The sequence below is a fragment of the Lemur catta genome, chromosome 1 (assembly GCF_020740605.2).
Source record: "Lemur catta isolate mLemCat1 chromosome 1, mLemCat1.pri, whole genome shotgun sequence".
NCBI classification, from domain to species: domain Eukaryota; kingdom Metazoa; phylum Chordata; class Mammalia; order Primates; family Lemuridae; genus Lemur; species Lemur catta.
In genome coordinates, this window is record NC_059128.1 from 256,288,730 (window position 1) to 256,307,014 (window position 18,285).

Sequence of the window (18,285 nt, forward strand, 5' to 3'; positions counted from 1 at the left end):
TATGTTTGGTAGTAGTTTGTTGCAGTGTAAATCTAAGCAAGGAATGTGTATGCGTACGTGTGGAAACACCAGTGCTGTATGGGGTTCTGATATGGAATTTCAGTCTTTTATTGGTCAATGTTTTTAGCCAGATGTGACTAAGGGAAATGTCTCTTCAATTGTAGGAAAATGTTTCTTGTTATTGTGGTGCACTCTGCTCTAATAATTAGAGAAATAAGGATAATGGCCAACATGTATTGCTATCTGCTAGGTAGCAAGCCTTATCTCAAACACTGTACCTAAATTATTTTATTTGATCTTCATGACTACCACGTGGTGTATTATAGCTACTATTATTATCATCCACATTCCATAATGATGAAAAGATAGAGGGACGTAGGGTAACTTGCCCAAGACCACATTGCTAATAAGTGGTAGATCTGGGATTCAAACCTAGACAGTCTGGCGTGTCAAAGTTTATCTCAAGAATTTGAAGTTCATATTAAACTCGGCTCCATTAAAACATTAAAGGAGGTTATTTGTTGGGAATAGATTTTCCTATTTTTTCTGTAGGGTCAAAGTTCTGCTCTGTGTCCAGGTATCTCTTCCCCAGCTCCTTGGTTTATGTCTTGGTACCTGTCCCACTACTGGCTTTGGTGATTAAGTGTATCTTCCATGTGAGCCTGAGTTGAAAAATCCTCTCCCGTTTGAAAAAATGCAGACTCTAAAAAATATTCTGTGTGGCACTTTTAAACTTGCTTTGGCAAGTTTAAAACTTGTAGATTGGTTTTTCCTGCTTTTTGGTTTAGGATTGAACTACTGTATTCTAACTCCCTTTTATAGATCATTTTCATGTTTATATTTGTATCTCCCACCAAAAATTTTGCACTACCTGAAGGAAGTGACTTTAGCATTTTCTTCTATATATTCCCACAGTATCTTATTCTTTGGGTTCTCAATAAAGATGGTGTGTGGTTCCCTGTCCTAGTGTCATTTCTTTATACAAAGCTGCTCATTAAGGCTGTGAAGTTTTTCAAAGTTTTCTGCCAAAAAGTATAGTTCATAAACCAGGATGTTACACATTTTCTGTTATGGGACAGGTAAGGCTGTAATTTTGGTTCATGAGGTTATGTTAAGAAAGAGTCTGTTATTTCCTTAGAGAAATAGCTTCATATTTACTAATGGAGATAATTAAATGGGTGTCTGGAGTATGAGTTGGTGCTCTGACTTTTATTGTGTTTCATTATATTTCTTGTGAAATTGATCAACTTTATAGTTGGAGAATAAGGTTAGATCAGTAGAGTGTTATCTAGGGTAGATATTAGGAGGAAATGTTATATTTTTACTGGCCAAATTTTTTTTTCTGCAAAGAAAATATCAATGATGATACATCAATAGTTTAAACACATGACATAATTTCGGTTAAATCATTTTCAGTATGGATTATTTTCTGTTAAATCTAATTATAAGTACTAGGCTGCTTATAAGATATATTTCTGAAAAATATTTAAAATGAATCATATGAAGTTAATTCCTTTTTTAAAATTCCCAGAATGTAGTCACTGGTAAAGACTGTCATTGCTGTGGAGCTATAGTTCTGCTCTACTCAGCACAGTATATCCTAGTTGTTACTATGCCTTGTAACTTGCTTTAAAAAGTAGCTTAGGCATTTCTTTCCTTGCTTGTAAAATAAGGGGCCCCTTCTAAAGTCCCATACTCCTCTATTAGAAATTGAACTTTTAAAACTTTAAAATGATAACAATGAGAATAGTAAACATTTATATAGTGCTTACCATAGATTAGGCACTGTTTATTTTACATAATTTAATATTATATAATTCTCATAATCATCCAATGAAATAAGCATTATGATTATTATTTCCATTTTATTGACAGGGATATTGAGGTAAGGAGATGTTAAGTGACTGGCACAGGGTGACACATCTGGCTCAGGCAGGAGCCGGGGTTCTAGTCCAGACAGGTGGGTTCCACAGTCCATGCTCTTAACCAATGCGTTGTGCTACCTCCCATTGTATTTTTGTTTTCTGTGTTTTTGAGAATTTAGGATTAAGAGTGAAGTACAGGTTTTTGATTATATGTAGATGATTTGGCCAAATATTAAGTTTTTAAAAAGCACAAAGGTAGTTGATATGATTCTCATTTTTTAGATGAGGAGCTCTTAATAAAATAAAAGTTATTCTATAGTCAATATACTTTACATTTTTGGTCCTAGTGAATTGACTGTGCTTATGAAAAAGAATGTTTTGTATATGACCAGTTGACACATTTATATGGATAAGACTGAGTATCTTAAAATTTTTTACAACTTATCTTTTAAGTTTTTACTTCCCATCCACCTCCCAATCTAAAGTATAATATATCCTTATCATTAATGTGTTAGACTCTATCTGAGTCCCTACCCAGTAATTAACCCAATTGCTAGTAATGGTTTATTTGTCACTCAGGGCAGGGAGAAGAACCTAACTCTGCCATATTTCAACAGAAAAAAACATATTGTTGGATCATGAATCTGCAGTTAGATCACATGTTTAGCAAATTTCTTTTCTCCTTATCATCACTTTAGGTGGCATTTTATAATTCTTGTAAGGCTAAGTATAATCAGAAGGCTCCAATTACAAATGTGTTTCAGAATTACCTATAGAATAATTTTAAAATATAGGAAGCCAGATTACAAACCCAAATTCATGAATGTGACAGGCATCGGTATCTTTTTTTTTTCTTAGCTATAAGTCTTTGGAAGCTATGGACTCATATATGTATTCTAACTCCACAAGTTACTAGTGCTAATTAATTAGTTAACCTAGCAACTTTAAGAGTCTTTTTCTTATATAGAATATTGATATTATTATAATACTTAGTTCATGAGATTACAATAAGGATTAAATGTGATAATATCCAGGAAAAGAAATTGTAAATGCTCAATAGAGAGTAGGAAATATCGATTAAAATTTGTTTTAATTGATATAAAATGTTGAGAAAAGGGAATAGAGGCCACTATGGGATTTGCTCTGGGTGGAGTCCCCACTTTACCTGATTGTTCTTATCAATATTATGATGATGACCAGGGCAAAAATATTCCTATCCTTTTGAGACACAGGCTGCTCCTCCTTTGTGCCCCTTGATAGCTTTCTACCTGCTGTTGTCCACTCAACCTTGCAGCACTTGAATGCACTCAACCCATGACTGCATAATTACTTGTGAAATTGCTTGTTACTGAATTCTACTACTTCAGCAGCTGAGTATCTAATAATGGCACATTAGTAGGTAAAGTAATAAATCATATTTTAGAACTCATAACATTTGTAAGAATGACAGGATGATGAAAACAAAGAAACACATCCCAGACCAAAATTAAAGTCTACGAAGCTATTGTGCTGTCTAGTCTTGTTTATGGAAATGACACCTACCATCACCACATTCAATTATGAGACAAATTCTATCAGCATCTCTAAGTACCACGCTTCCCACCAGATGGTAGGGCATAGTTTCCCACAATGAGGTCCCAAGACTCATGCAATCCTGCGAAGCTGAAACCATCCTACATGAAAGTCTACTCCCCAGGGATGAAAGGGAGTTGAGCACATGGCAGGCAGATGAAACTCTACGAGGGTCCCCTGTAGCACAGCCTGAAGCAATGTAACATCACAGCAGATAGCTGGAAAACACCTGCAGCTGAGTGGGTATTCTGGACAGCAGTCAGGGATGGCTCAGCTCATTTAGAGTTTCGCTCTTGTCATATCCTGGAGACAAACTGGCAGGAGCAGATGCAGCAGCAGCCTCTCCTAGGAAAATAGCAGCCACAAAAGAACACTGTATATTGATGGTTATAATAATTACACAGAACATTGCTACATGGTACTTTTATTTCTGATCCTCATCACAGTTTTGCAAGAAAAGTAGTGCTCCTTTTATTAAACCAATGTTTAGGATAAAGAAGTAGATGGATAGAGAAGTAAGTGACATGCTCAGTGGCACACAGATAGTAAAGATTAACATATCATCAGAGGCAGATACACATTTGTAAGGGTGTGAAGCTCATAAAATTTCAGTCTTTTTTAAGAAAAATAACACAACGCAAGATGCATTATCAGGTATGTTGAAGACTCTTGTATCACTGATGGGCCTTAAAGCTTAAACTTTAATATCAGATTATTAAGTATGAAATGTCCGATTTCCTTAAGACCTGAGACTATTGATGTTTCTGACATTTCACTTTGACGCTTCTTGTTTTATTTTGTGAAGGTACACCCTCATTCTTTCAAACACACAGTTTGGCTTGTGATTGTCTTTCAAAATTTTTTTTAGAGCAATTTTGTGAAACCATGGATAAGTCAAAAACCCCTGGTCTTTTCTTTTTTTTTTTCCTATGCATGTTTTTAAATTTCAGAACATTACGGGGCTACACATGTTTTGATTACAGGGATTGCTTTTGTACTACTTGAGTCAAAGTTTAAGTGTGCCCATTACCCAGATAGTGTACATTGTACCCATTAGATATGATTTCACCAATCTCCTCCTCCTCCCTCTCACTTGCATGATTTCTGTTGAGTTTTACTTCCATCTGTGCACATGAGTGGTGATCAGTTAGTTCCAATTTAATAGTGAGTACATGTGGTGTTTATTTTTCCATTCTTGCAATACTTCACTTAAGAGAGTGGTCTCCAGTTCCACCCAGATTGTTCCAAAAGATACTAATTCATTTCTTATGATACTAAGAAATGAATTAGTAAGATACATAAGAAATGAATTAGTATCTGAGTAGTACTCTATTAGTTAATTTAAAAATACTACATTTTATTAATCCATTCATGAATTGATGGGCACTTGGATTGATTCCACTTCTTTGCGATTATGAATTGTGCTGAATAAACATTCCAGTGCAAATGTTTTTTTTGACAAAATGACTTTTTTCCTTTGGGTAAATACCCAGTAGTGGGATTACTGGATCAAATGGTAAGTCTATTTTTACTTCTTTGAATAATCTGCATACTATTTTTCATAGAGGTTGCATTAGTTTGCGGTTCCACCAACAGTGTATGAATGTTCCTTTTTCTCTACATCCAAGCTAGCATCTATTATTTTGGGACTTTTTGATAAAAGCCATTCTTACTGGGGTTAGGTGATATCTCATTGTGGTTTTCATTTGCATTTCTCTGCTGATTAGTGACATTGAGCATTTTTTCATATGTTTATTGGCCATTAGTCTATCTTCCTTAGAAAAGCTTCTGTTCATATCTTTTGCCCACTTTTTAATGGGCTTGTTTGATATTTCCTTACTGATTTGCTTTAGTTCTTTGCAGACAGAGAACCCAGATATAAACTCATCCACATATTGCCATCTGATCTTTGACAAAGCAGACAACAGTATACACTGGGGAAAAGAATCCCTATTCAATAAATGGTGCTGGGGAAATTGGATAGCCACATGTAGGCGATTGAAACAGGATCTATATCTCTCACCACTCACCAAAATTAATTCAAGATGAATAACAGACTTAAATCTAAGACATGAAACCATAAGAATTCTGAAGAAAATGTTGGAAAAATGCTTCTAGATATTGGCCTAAGCAAAGAATTTATGAGGAAGACCCCAAGGGAAGTCACAGCAACCACAGAAATAAATAAATGGGACTTGATTAAATTAAAAAAGCTTCTGTATAACCGAGGAAACAATCAACACAGCAAATAGCAAACCTACAGAATGGGAGAAAATATTTGCATACTATACATCTGATAAAGGGCTAATAATCAGAATTTACAAATTCATGTTATTTTTGAATATGAGTTCCATTGTGGAAACAATGTAGTCCAGACAGCTTGAAATATCAGCAATATGTTTGGGAAGGATGTGGCTAATGAACACACAATACGTCGATGGTTTGAGAAGTTCCAGTCTGATGGTTTGAATATTGAAAATGAGCCATGTGGCTGACCTGAGACCAAGGTGGATAATGATGAGCTGAACACTGTAGTGGAAGTGAATCCATCTCGTCCTCTGTGAATTAGCAGCAAGATTTGATGTTACTATCCCAACAATATTGGACTATTTGAAACAAATGGGCAAGGTAAAGAAGGTGGATAGATGGGTTCTGCATGAATTAAACCAGCATCAGAAGAGAAATTGTCTCGAAGCTTGCCTTTCTTTGCTGTCACCAAATAAAGGCAACCATTTCCACATCGTATTGTTATATGTGATGAAAAATGGATTCTTTTTGACAATTTCAGGTGTTTGACACAATGGTTGGATAAAGATGAAGTGCTGAAACACAGTCCAAACCCAAATATTCATCAAAAACAAAAAAGCTAATTGTGTCTGTCTCGTGGCCCAGTGCTGATATTATCCACTATGGCTTCATGAAACCTGGTCAATCGATTACAGCGGATGTCTACTGCAACCAATTGGATGAAATGAGGATGCTTGCAATTAGGCAGCCAAGGTGGGTCAATAGAGACAGGCCAATCCTCTTGCAAGACAACACTTAACCACATGTCGCACAAATTACAGAGGCCAGACTGGGAAACTCTCTGTCATCCACTGTATTCAGTAGACCTTGCATCAACTGACTACCATTTCTTACAGGCTATGGACCACTTCTTGCAAGGAAAAATATTCAATTCTCAACAAGCTATGAAAAATGCCTCTCACCACTTGCTCTCCAGGCCTCTTCACTGCTGGCATAAACAAGCTACCTTTAAGATGGCAAAACTGTGATGATAGTTTAGGCTTCTATTTTGATTACTTGAACTGCTTCTTGTTTGAGATGTAATAAAACAAACTTTTGATTCAAAACTAGACATTTTATATTTAATGACCTAGTAGATTAACGATATATCCTCCTCTGCATATTGACTTTTAAACTTGGCATCTTTCCCAAGGACAGAGTGGCAGTGTCAGAGTTTAAATTGTGAGAGTGAATACTGTGACGTTTTGTTTTATTTGAAGCAAAGGAATCTTTCTGCCTTGCCATATTGCTCTTTTTATTAGATAATTTGGCAAATTGGCATGAATTCCTATATTAATATACAGGAGAGGGTAGAATCCTAGAAAGTATTAATAGTATAATAATACTGATTCTCTCCTAATCCAATAGTGTGCCTGTAACACAGGAATGTAGGAAGAATAAATGGCAACAGGGAAATGGATACTGACAAGAAAATAGAGAAGCAGACCCTTCTAGTTGTCTCTCTGCCAGCCTTTCTCCTCTTCATCCTCTGTGGGAGAGCCCCACTTTTGATCTTTTGTGTGTATCTCTCCTCCACAAGACTCAGGGAAGGGCCACCTCACCAGCTCCAGGGAAAATGTCTATTTGTGTTGTCTCATTTCCGTAACAGTAATTGGTTTTGAAAGTGATGTTTGACCACTTCCTTCCCAGTGAGATAGAAAGGCAAGTCTGATAGGGGCTACTTCAAAGGTTGAGGTGGCATTTTCCTCCCCCGACCCCATCCCTTGGGATTTTTTCTACATATGCAACCTAGAATTACATCTTTCAACCACAATCAGAAGCAAATGCAAAAGGTCAATGAATATTGTAGTGTGGAAAGATGAAGGAACCTGGATCCTTAAGGACATTGCTGACCTGGAGAATAGATAAGTTCTGGAGCTTCATGAAGTTGGGCCATTTCGTTTAGTGAGATAATACCTTTTCCTTGATTAATCTAATTGAGTAGTGAATGTTGGCAATCTGGAACAGAGTGTCTTTACTGATATAAATATGGAAAGCAATGAACCAAAAGTTCTAAGCTGCATAGGAGAAAGTCTAAGTCCAGGAGAGAAATGATAAAATGAAAGATTGGGGTATAGTGTGGGGTCTAAGACCTGAATGTTCTGATAAGTTTTAATGTCCTGATCCCAAGTATAATAAGAACAAGAGAACTAGACAAAATAAGTTGTCAGAAATCTGAGAGAGATTTGAGAGGTTATCTTTTAGATATCCCAGCCCCCAGTTTTTGTCAGGGTTCATGGTGTGTGGGCAATGAAAGGCAAAGCTGCAATGGAGCAGAGATTAAATTTGTTATAAAACATTTTTTAAACAGCTAGAATTTTGCAGGAGTCATCTGTATAGATGTTGACCTAGCCCAGGACATCGGTACAAATTGGGAGGTTGTGGGGCAGTTATATGAGACTGAATTGTCCAAATTCTGATTCAGCAAAGGTGTTGGCTGAAAGTGATAAAATGGGATAGTCAGCTGTATGTATGAATGACTTCAGCTAAAGAAGAGGGACTTTTTCAAGATTATAGATCAATGAACTAAAAGTCTCCATGAGCTAGAGAAGAAACTGTTATCACGCCTTCCTATCACTGAAAAAGTGAGGCAGCAAGAGTTGCCCAGTGTTCTCTCAGGATAACCAGATTACAAAGAGTATTAAGAATGTGAAAGAGACTAAGGTAAAGGGCAGTTCATTTATAATTTCCCCCAAAATGTAGGAAAAACAGAAGATAAAGAATTTCTGAGACCATACAATGATACCTATCATTTACATTTTAATGGCACGATTTATTTTTATTGGTATGTGGCATGTATTCATGCTATTCAAAATGTCAGTCACAAACTGAGAGTAATATATCTATTACTTCTTTATTCCAAGGTGTTGAGAGATTATGGAAAAGTCTTTATTCCTACTCATTAAAAGATTGTTTCATACTTGAACCATAATTTCATTTGTAAATTTGAGCCAAAATTTGAAGTTAGGTGCAAATTAATGCTTTTGAAATGAGAATGCTATTATCAGTATCTCAGCTTTAGTTTTTTCTTATTTTCATAGTTAAAAGTGATAATCTAGCTCTTATTTATTCTGTTCCCCTAAGACACAAAACCAGTGATGACTTGTTGAATTTTAGTTATGTGTGGTCTATTTCTCTAGATTTGCCAAGATCAGTCAACACTTATTAGAAATAGATTTCAGCACTTTATTCAGACTTATTAAGTAGGTTTATTATTTTGGATGACAATTCTGATCTTTCATATCTTAGTGTTTGGCCTGGCCAATATTAGATTAGTGAAATGAGTCAATTCATAATTACTTTCCTCTAAGTTGTGGAGGTATTTACGTAGTTTGCTGAATACTACAACTAGTTCTGACATTACTGAAATTCTTTATTAGTATGCCAACTTGTCTAATTTTCACTATGATATATTTATAGAATTCTGAAATTATAGAGTACCTGAGAGTTATATGTTTTCTAATCTCTCAATTTTGACATCTTATACATTTCAAATTTAATTTTAGCTATGTCAGTTTTGCTGATTTGAATAAGAAGTTCTAATATTTTGTAATTGTAGAAGCAAATGTGCTGGGGACTTCAATTGCTTTTTTAAGCAAAAGAAAACAAAATACCACCAAGATATAAGGTAAACTATTAGATAATTTTGAATTGTTTCAAATTGTAAGAGTGATAGGGCTGTTTTCAGAGGAATGAATGTGTTAAAATGCCCCTTAGAAAATAAGCAACATAGTTGGTCTCAAAGTGGGAGCTGCATTTTGATATCAGAGGCTTACTTGTTTTATTTGGCAATACTAGATGCTCTAGGTTTTAACAACGATCTTTGGAATTCTATTTCTTTAACTTGTTCTAAGGTTAGTATACATGAGCCTAATAGATGAAAACCACACATAGGTGATAGTTTGTTTTAAATGAGATTTTTACTTACAACAATGTAGATCAACAGACACAAAATAAACCCCATCAAAGTGAAAGTAGTTATGGTTATTATGTACCTTATAAACTCATTCTCTTGAATAAATCAGTAACATCTTACAAAAATCAGTATGGGATTATAAAAAAAATTCAGATTTACTTCGACTAAATAAACAGTACTTAGATTTGACTATATTACATATGGCTTTTTGTCCAGGTGTGATGGCTCATGCCTATAATCCTAGCCCTTTGGAAGGCTGAGGTAGGCGCATCCCTTGAGATCAGGAGAAGTTCAAGACCAGACTGAGCAACATAGCAAGACATCATCTCTATAAAAAATAAAAAAAAAACTAGCCGGGCATAGTGGCACGTGTCTGTTGTCCCAGCTACTCAGAAGGCTGAGGCAGGAGGATCTCTGGAGCCCAGGTGTTTGAGGATGCAGTGAGCTATGATGATGCTACTGCATTCTAGCCTGGGCAATATAGTGAGACCGTGTTTCAAAATAAATAAATAAATACTGCTTTTAAAGTCCTAAGTCACATAAAGATTATAACATTATCACTAGTCATACTACAACGGTCTTGAAATATGGATCTATGCCTACATAATACTAACTAGTTTTGCTATAGGTTATTTTTTTAAGCCCTGCTAATTTAACTGGTGGTTGTTTTTGTTCTTGTTTTTTTTTTTTTTTTTTTTTTTTTTTTTTTAAGAGATATGGTCTTGCTATGTTGCCCTGGCCTCATGGATCCTCCTGCCTTTAAAATACTGGGATTACTGGCATCAGCCCCTGTGCCTGGCCCTATCATAGGTTACTTAAATAACAGTCAAAACAATATGTTTAATAATTTAGTCCAGTGATTCTCAAAGTATGGTTCCTTGGCTGTACAGCATCAGATCACTTGGGAACTTGTTAAAAATCAAATTCTCAGGTATTATGCTAGAATAACTGAATCAAAACTTGGGGTGAGTTGCAGCAATCTGCATTTTATCGAAGCCATCTAGGTGACTCTGATATGAACTGAAGTTGGAGAACCACTAGTGTGGAAGCTCCAGCCCTGAAGTTACACACAACTAAGTTCAAATCCTGACTTGTTCACTTATTAACTGTGCGATTTTGGATGAGTTGCTAAACCTCTCTAATACCTGGATCTCATACTTGTAAATTGCTAAAATGATAATACCTGAATCATAGGGGTGTCATGAGGATTAAATTAAATGATAATATGAAATGTGTAGCATCATCCTGACATGCAGTGAGTACTCAATTAATGATGATTTTAAGAAGACTATCAAGAAATAATTATTTAAATTTATTGAAACTTGTTTTATAAAACACTATTTAATAAATGTGTTTTTCCTGGCATTTATTGCTCATATTAAACGTGGCTACATTATATAAGTAACCATAGTAATAGTAAGCCACTGTTTAAGACACATGCACCTCAAACTTATGTGACAGAAACTATTATTATCCTTACTTTTCAAGCGAGGATAAGGGTAGCTGAGAAAAGAAATAAGTAGTAAGTCATCAAATCAATTTCAAACCCAGAAATTTGACTATAGGACTTCTGATCTATGTATTTGCTCTACTGATTTTGTGTTTTTCAGAACAAATGTAGTTCACATTAGTTTAATTTATGGATCTTTGAAGGATTGAGAGTTATATGAGAACCAGCTGTTTTCACTGGCACCTTTAAAACATCAATTCTGATTTTGATTTAGCAAATTTACCTGTTGAAAACCAACCACCTCATTTCCTGTTGTGAACTGTGGTGACCTAAAATGGAAGCTGAATAAAATACCCATAATTTGAAAAGAAAATTGATATACTCATTATAACTTGCAAAAAACAACCCTAAATGAATGCAAGTAAACAGAGGATAAATAGGCACTATTATTTTACTCTATCATGAAAACGTAAGGTGAACAGATGTAGGAGCTGCTAGGAATAAGAAATTCTAGGAATAATTGGAATCAGGTTAATCTTGAACCAGATTGTAAGAGGGAAGGAACTAATAAATGAGGAAGATGTCCTTATTTATCTTCAAGTGAGAATGAATTGAATCATAGGCAGAATTTGTAAGGAGGTTTGTCGGTTTGCAAGTATACAAGACAGGTATATATGAGGAATAGGAGGAATAAATAAAAAGACAGTGAAAAAATCAAATAAGCACTTGGTTCAGTGTTTTGAAGGCAGTGAAGTAACAAAATAATAAATGATAGCCATTTTTAGGGGAAGGTAGTAAATTGATGAGAACTGGAACCTGACAAAGAGAGGCTGTGCACTCTGTGGTGGTGAAGATTTCCACTGCACTAAGTTTTTAAAATAAAAGGGAGTAAGTACCTAAATTAAAAAGACTTAGAAGAGTTTGTTAATTGTTTTGCTTACAGATTAAAGGAATGAGTAACATATCTATGAGTGAGTATATTGCAACTTGTTCATAATGCACCTCACTTTAATATAGAATTATAAACTTAGACTTTATATCTTTGCAATTAATGTAAAAGCATTCCTTCTCTAGGTAGTCACGTCGCTGAGCGCTGCTTGGCAAGTGGAGGTCACACTACATTTCAGACCTACTTGCACTTGTGCAATGAATAGCGTGTGCAAATGTACATAGTGCACAGTTTAGTGAATATGCTTGTGCATGGAATAACCTGTGCAACTGTACATGGTGGTGCTGCTTTATTGATTTTCATATTATAGAATGGGAGGAGAACTTAGTAATTATCTAGATGAAAACGTTCATATTATAGATGAGAAAATGAAGCCCAGGGACAAGAAAACCTTTTCTAAGTTGTTGAATAAGTAACCCTGATAATTGCAAATAGTGAACAATATTCAAGATTATTCTATAAGGAATTAAGGCATAAAACTAATTTAATATCCAGGACCAATTTGGCCTTTGTAAAATAAGGTTTGTAAGATTTTTGTTCTACTTTTGTTTGGATGAATTCAAAATATATTCATTTTATTCCTTGAGCCACAAGAATATCAATATTCATTGAAGAATGTGTCTCTTTTTCCAATTTATTTTTAAGTTTATTCCTAAATTTTCCCAGATTAATTATATGCATTGTCATTATCACTTAGTAGTTTACAGGTATGTAGTAATCATGCATTCTATATCTAGATTGTATTATGTTTCTTTAGGCCATACAGCCAAACATTCTGAACCAGAAGCTGAATTTGTATCTGTTTGAACTTAACACCTGTGCTCTTAACTATACGTCAATATTGTCCTGTTATGCATTATATAATAATAGTTGTAGCTAACCCTTCATTAAGTGTTTTAGAATGTGCAAGCCATGATATTTGGACTTTTTATGAGTAATCTCATTTAATTATTACAGTTAATAATCCCTGTTATTATCCCTATTCTACAGATGAGGAAATTGAAGCACTGAGTAGTCAGTGGGTGGTTTGACTGTGAATCCATTCTCAACTTTAACCTACAGTAAAACTTTTATCATTGTATAACTAATTATTATGTTTTGCTTATAATTCTTATATGTTGATATGTTTACATAAATTAACATTTTTAAGGAATTATAAACCCATTATTTAAAAGTCTTTTTTCTGATTATTTATGTACCATTCCCTAACAATCACTTTTGCTTCAGATGCTTAAAAACCTGTAAGTTCAAAGCCACTTAATATTTCATAGAGCAATAATAATGTTTTATATTTCTCATTTCACTACATTTAAACATTGAGAAGCAATGTTTTATTCATAATAACATTCTGTTCCTTGGACAGTGAGGTATAATTCAGCATTATTTAGTCTGGGATCTGATAGCCTCGTCCACCAACAGAGAAGTCAGTTTGGTATGGTCTAAGGAGTGCTAAAAAAGCAATCTTAGGATATGTGATTTATGCCAGTGGTTCAGTTATTAGCTAGTTGTGTGACCCAAGGCGAGACACTTTACTTCCATGAATCTGTTTTCCCATCTGTAAAGTGAAGAATTTATCTCTTCTAGCACTGTTATTACATAAGTCTGAAATTTTCATGCAGTTAGATGTTACAACCCGAGTATAGTAAATGTAATTTAATCTTTGATTAAAATAACATTTTAGAATCTTGAATTTCTGTAGTATTACCATTATGAAACTAATTTATCATTCTGCAGTAATCAGTGTTTCTATTAATAGTGTATTCCTGTAAATAGAAAGAAAACAGAATTGATAATATATGTGTAAGTAAAGTCCTTGGTCTGTAGTAAATGTTGAGCTGCTTTTGTTTGTTTTAGAAATTGGTTATTTTGTTTTGATTGTCTTTGTAACAAACAATATCTATTCACTTTTTAAATATTTATTATTCCTTGATTATTTAGTCAAGAATTAATTTTTTCATTGTTATTTTTGACGTATTTATGGAAAAACTGAATTTAGTCAACAGACATATATTAAGCCACTATTGTATACTTAGCTCGGTGCCAGATATTCGAAAAATGTAATATGAAAAAGTCAATTTTAGTCTTTCAGGATCTCAAATTTTAATAAGGAAAAACAAACGTCTATGATAATAATTGCAGTAAAATGTGATGAGTGCTCCAGTAGATATTTAATTAACAATCCTAGAATATTTGAGAGAAGACCTCTGTTTTAATTGTCTTTTGTAAATTTAATGGAGGGTTACTAAGTAGAAAAGAAGAATAAGATCCTTGTAGACCAAGGAAAGCCACTGTGAACAGGGACCTGGCGAATTCAGATAAACGAGAAAATATTTCATAGGTTATGAGGATAAAGGGGGAGAAAGAAGGCTGTAGAATTTGAAGAGAAACTGTGAAGGTGCTTGCAAGCCACGTTCAGAATGTCTACTTAATTTGCTATAGGTTATTTAGTTAACCAACTTGGAATTAAACAAGACAACTTGGAATCGAAGATTTAAAGCAAGGGTGTGAGAGGTTCATATTTGGTTTTTGGGAGCTAACTACAGTGGAATAATTACTTGACCCAGCAAACGGGCATGCTAGATGAAAGAGCAGTACATAAACATTTGCACTGGTAGATAATGAGCTACATTTTGCAGCAAAGAGTCCCACACTTTTGGTTGCTTTGTGCCTACTTATTTGCACATACACTACAATTTTTTTAAATATTTTTATTTACTACGTACTACTGCCTACCAATGCCAATGCATTATGTATATTTTAAACATACAAAATTTTATTAAAATTTTAAACATTAAATTAAAAAATATATATCAATAGAATTTTTATGAATAGCCTATGCCAATGGATTGTTTTCTGTAGCCCTGGAATGTTGTTCACTCATTTCAGATATTATCAGTCTAGAACAGTGGTTCTGAACCTTGACTGTATGTCAAAATCACCAGGGTGCATCCCAGACAATTATTTCTGAATTTCTGGGTGTGGGACCCAGATATCTGAATTTTTCTATTTCTCCAGGGGATTTCAGTGTGCAGTCAAGGATAAGAACCACTTAAAGGGATTAGAAAAGTGATTTCAACCCTGAGCACAGAGAAAAACAAGAGAGAGGAGTGGTATGTTATGTTAGAATCACATAGGAAATGATTTCAAACTACACCCACTGCTTCACATTTCTGGAGATTTTATATATCCTCTTGGGGTTATAGTATATGCTTTGAGTCCATCTAGATGGAATTAAATGCTTAGAGTTAATCTAGACAGAGAAGTTGGCTAGAATCTAACTTAACATGTGAAATTGGGCTGGGAGAGAAGATAACTGGTTTGGGAGAAATTTTCATGATAAACTTGATTATTTGGATATGGGGATAATACAAAGGAAGGATTCCAGGTGGACTATAGGGTTTCTTCATTTACTCATATACAGAGATATGAAATACACAAGAACTAAAATGGTTATTGTTATTTGTTTTGTTTTGTTTTTTTAAGAGGAGTAGTGGTATTGGTGAGGTGCGTGTGTGTTTAGGATTCAATCTTGTGAGGCATTCAAGTGTTTATGTACCAAAGAAGTGAGAACTATTGATTTGGGACTTGAGAGAAAAATTTGGGTTATAATAGGAGGTACTGGAGCCTCCCACATAAAGACAATAGCTAACATCTTAGGGTTGATTAATATCATTCAGTCAGGAAGAAAATTTAGCATGTTGGGGGGGGAAGTTAGAGACTCTCCAAAAATCATGATCAAAAGGAAGACGTGGAGAAAAATCTAGTCAAGAAGGCAGAGAAGGAACAGTCAGAGACGTGGAAGTAAAAGCATCAGAAATGACTATGGTAGGCACCAATGGAGATGAGGTACCAAGAAGGCGAAGGAGGTTAGAAATAATGAATTCTGCACAACAATCAAGTCATGCAGAACCTGAAAGCAGGCTTTCTGATCAGAACAACTAAAAGATTTTCAAAACCTGAACTATAAAGCGTTTCAATAGGGTGAGAAGATAAATTGAGCCAATGTGTCTCAACTTTAAAAAATTTTGGCAGTTTAGGAGTAAGATACAAACAAAGTACCATGAGGGAAAGTTCCAGGGATGTGTTTATAGGATGGGAGAGATATGGGCATACTAGTATAGGGAATGGAAAAAAATAGTAGGAAGATAAAAATGGTACCATGGAAAATCAAATGTGTACCTTATTCTAACTGAGCCCAGATAATTTTATACAAGTTTGTATTTTTTTTTTTAGCAATTAAGATATTTTTCATTTTGGAAATTGTATCTTGTTTTAATATATTGCCGTAACATGTAGTTGTGCCATTCAATCTCAGTTATGTCAGTAACATATGAAAACAATTTTTTAATAGAAAGTAAACCAAAGTTTTTATTTTGACTCTTCTTTTAAATTAAGCACTGTTAACAAAAATACTCACTAAAGAGGATTAGGTATGTGCTCCAATAGTGATTAATTCCATGCATGTATATTTGATTTGTTTACCACCATTCCACAGAACTTTCAACTACAAATATAAAGAATGTGGATTTAAATTATATCTATCAATTTCAGCAATAATACTAATAAGACAAATGTTATGGTACCAGATGACATTTGTTGTGTGCATGTTCTGAGGAAAATTGTGAAGCAAAGTATGTCTTCATGGGCCTTTACTTCTGTTTCAGTATGTCTTCAGGTTCTTGTTTTAAAATCCTCCTCAAATTGACCTTGCTATGTACTATCTCTGAAGCTTCCCTTCTAATCATAAGACGTTCACATTTGTGAATGGAATCAATTAGATTAGCTTATTTATATTAAGATGTTATTGATCCTGTTTTAATTAGTAGCCAACGGTGTCTGTTCCCACAGTTTATCCATATTCTATTTGGGTTGAAATTTGATATTCAACTTTGCATAATTAGGAAACGAATTTTACTGTCCACCTAAGGATAGTCAATCTCTTGGGGTCCAGTTCAATCTAATCAAAGTGCAAGTGGAATTAGTGAGAGTAGTAATTATTGTAGAGATGGCTTCCACTAACATGCATGAAGCAGAACATGAGACTACATTAATATTGACCATAGTAGCTAATATTTTTAGCTATAATTCACTGTATTGGACACTGTTTTAAGTGTGTCACATGTAATAACTTATTTGATCCTCACAACAATTCTATGATATGGTGTTTATTATTAATACTTATTTCATTATGCTTCCTTTTTATAACATATATGTAGAAATTCAAGCACAAAACAGTTAAGCAACTTGTCCAGTATTATCCTAAATCAGTGGCAAAGCTAAATTTCTCAGCTAGGCAGTCTGAATCCAAAGTCTCAACTCTTAAACACAGTATTATCCAGATTTCTACACCCTAATTTAATTTGCACAGAAAAATACCTATATCAGCAGGTGAGTGTTGTCAATAACAACCAAAGATTTACTTGTTGTTTATAGAATCATAATGGAATTCCACCAAGGCCTAATTCCTCACTGAAACTCTATTAAACAGTTTCTTCACAAGTGTCTGATTGGGATGTGAAGGTCTTTCATTCAGTCATTCATTGAACAAGGCTTACTGATTGTGAGATCCTCAACACTAGTCTGTGTGCTATAGACAAAAGATTTCTTGAAACCCACAGAAGAGTGGGGAAAAGAGACAATAAAAAATCATATAGATATAACATGCTAAATATAACATATAACCATAAGATATAATTCTGGTCTCATAGGTGTACTTTAAATTTAAAGGATAAAATTCTGCATAAATGGAACGCTTACGGAAGTACCGTGCTCTGTACTTGCCTGCTCCCTCAGTCCTGTGAAATAAGACGCTGGCGGGTAGAGTCAGTCAGTCCACAGACCTCAGCAGAAACTGGCTAAAGCAATAACTAAGGCAAATGAGACAAAAAAACGCTTTTTAATCGAAGGCCAAAAATGATTCCCGGACAATAATTCTGCTATAAACCATAGAGCATAACTTGGGCTAGAAGACTAAAGTACAGCGAAGTACCATGAAAAATCACCAAAGAAAACAAGGCAAGCTTATTAAAGAGAAAGGTTCTGAATGCTTTAAAGCTGGAATAGTTTGTATTTTTTTTTTTCTGAGCAACTTGAGGAAAGATCTTTGCACATATTTAAAGACAGGTGCTATTGCTCCTTTTTCTGTAACTTTGCCTCTTTGTACAGCACAGTGACTAAATTGCTGGATGTTGAGTGAAATGCTATTGCAAAGTAAATAATGCAATCCTTGCAAGGTTGGGGAAGCTGC

General features: G+C 34.5%; 1 protein-coding gene across 1 annotated transcript in view; it reads left to right on the top strand.

Annotated features, from left to right (window-relative positions):
- The first annotated feature begins 15,873 nt into the window (after positions 1–15,873).
- Positions 15,874–18,285, top strand: part of LOC123649908 (roundabout homolog 1-like) — a 56,317-nt gene continuing 53,905 nt past the window's right edge. Inside the window, exon 1 of the mRNA XM_045568255.1 lies at positions 15,874–15,904. Coding sequence (XP_045424211.1) covers positions 15,874–15,904 — 31 coding nt within the window. The remainder of the gene's footprint in view (positions 15,905–18,285) is intronic.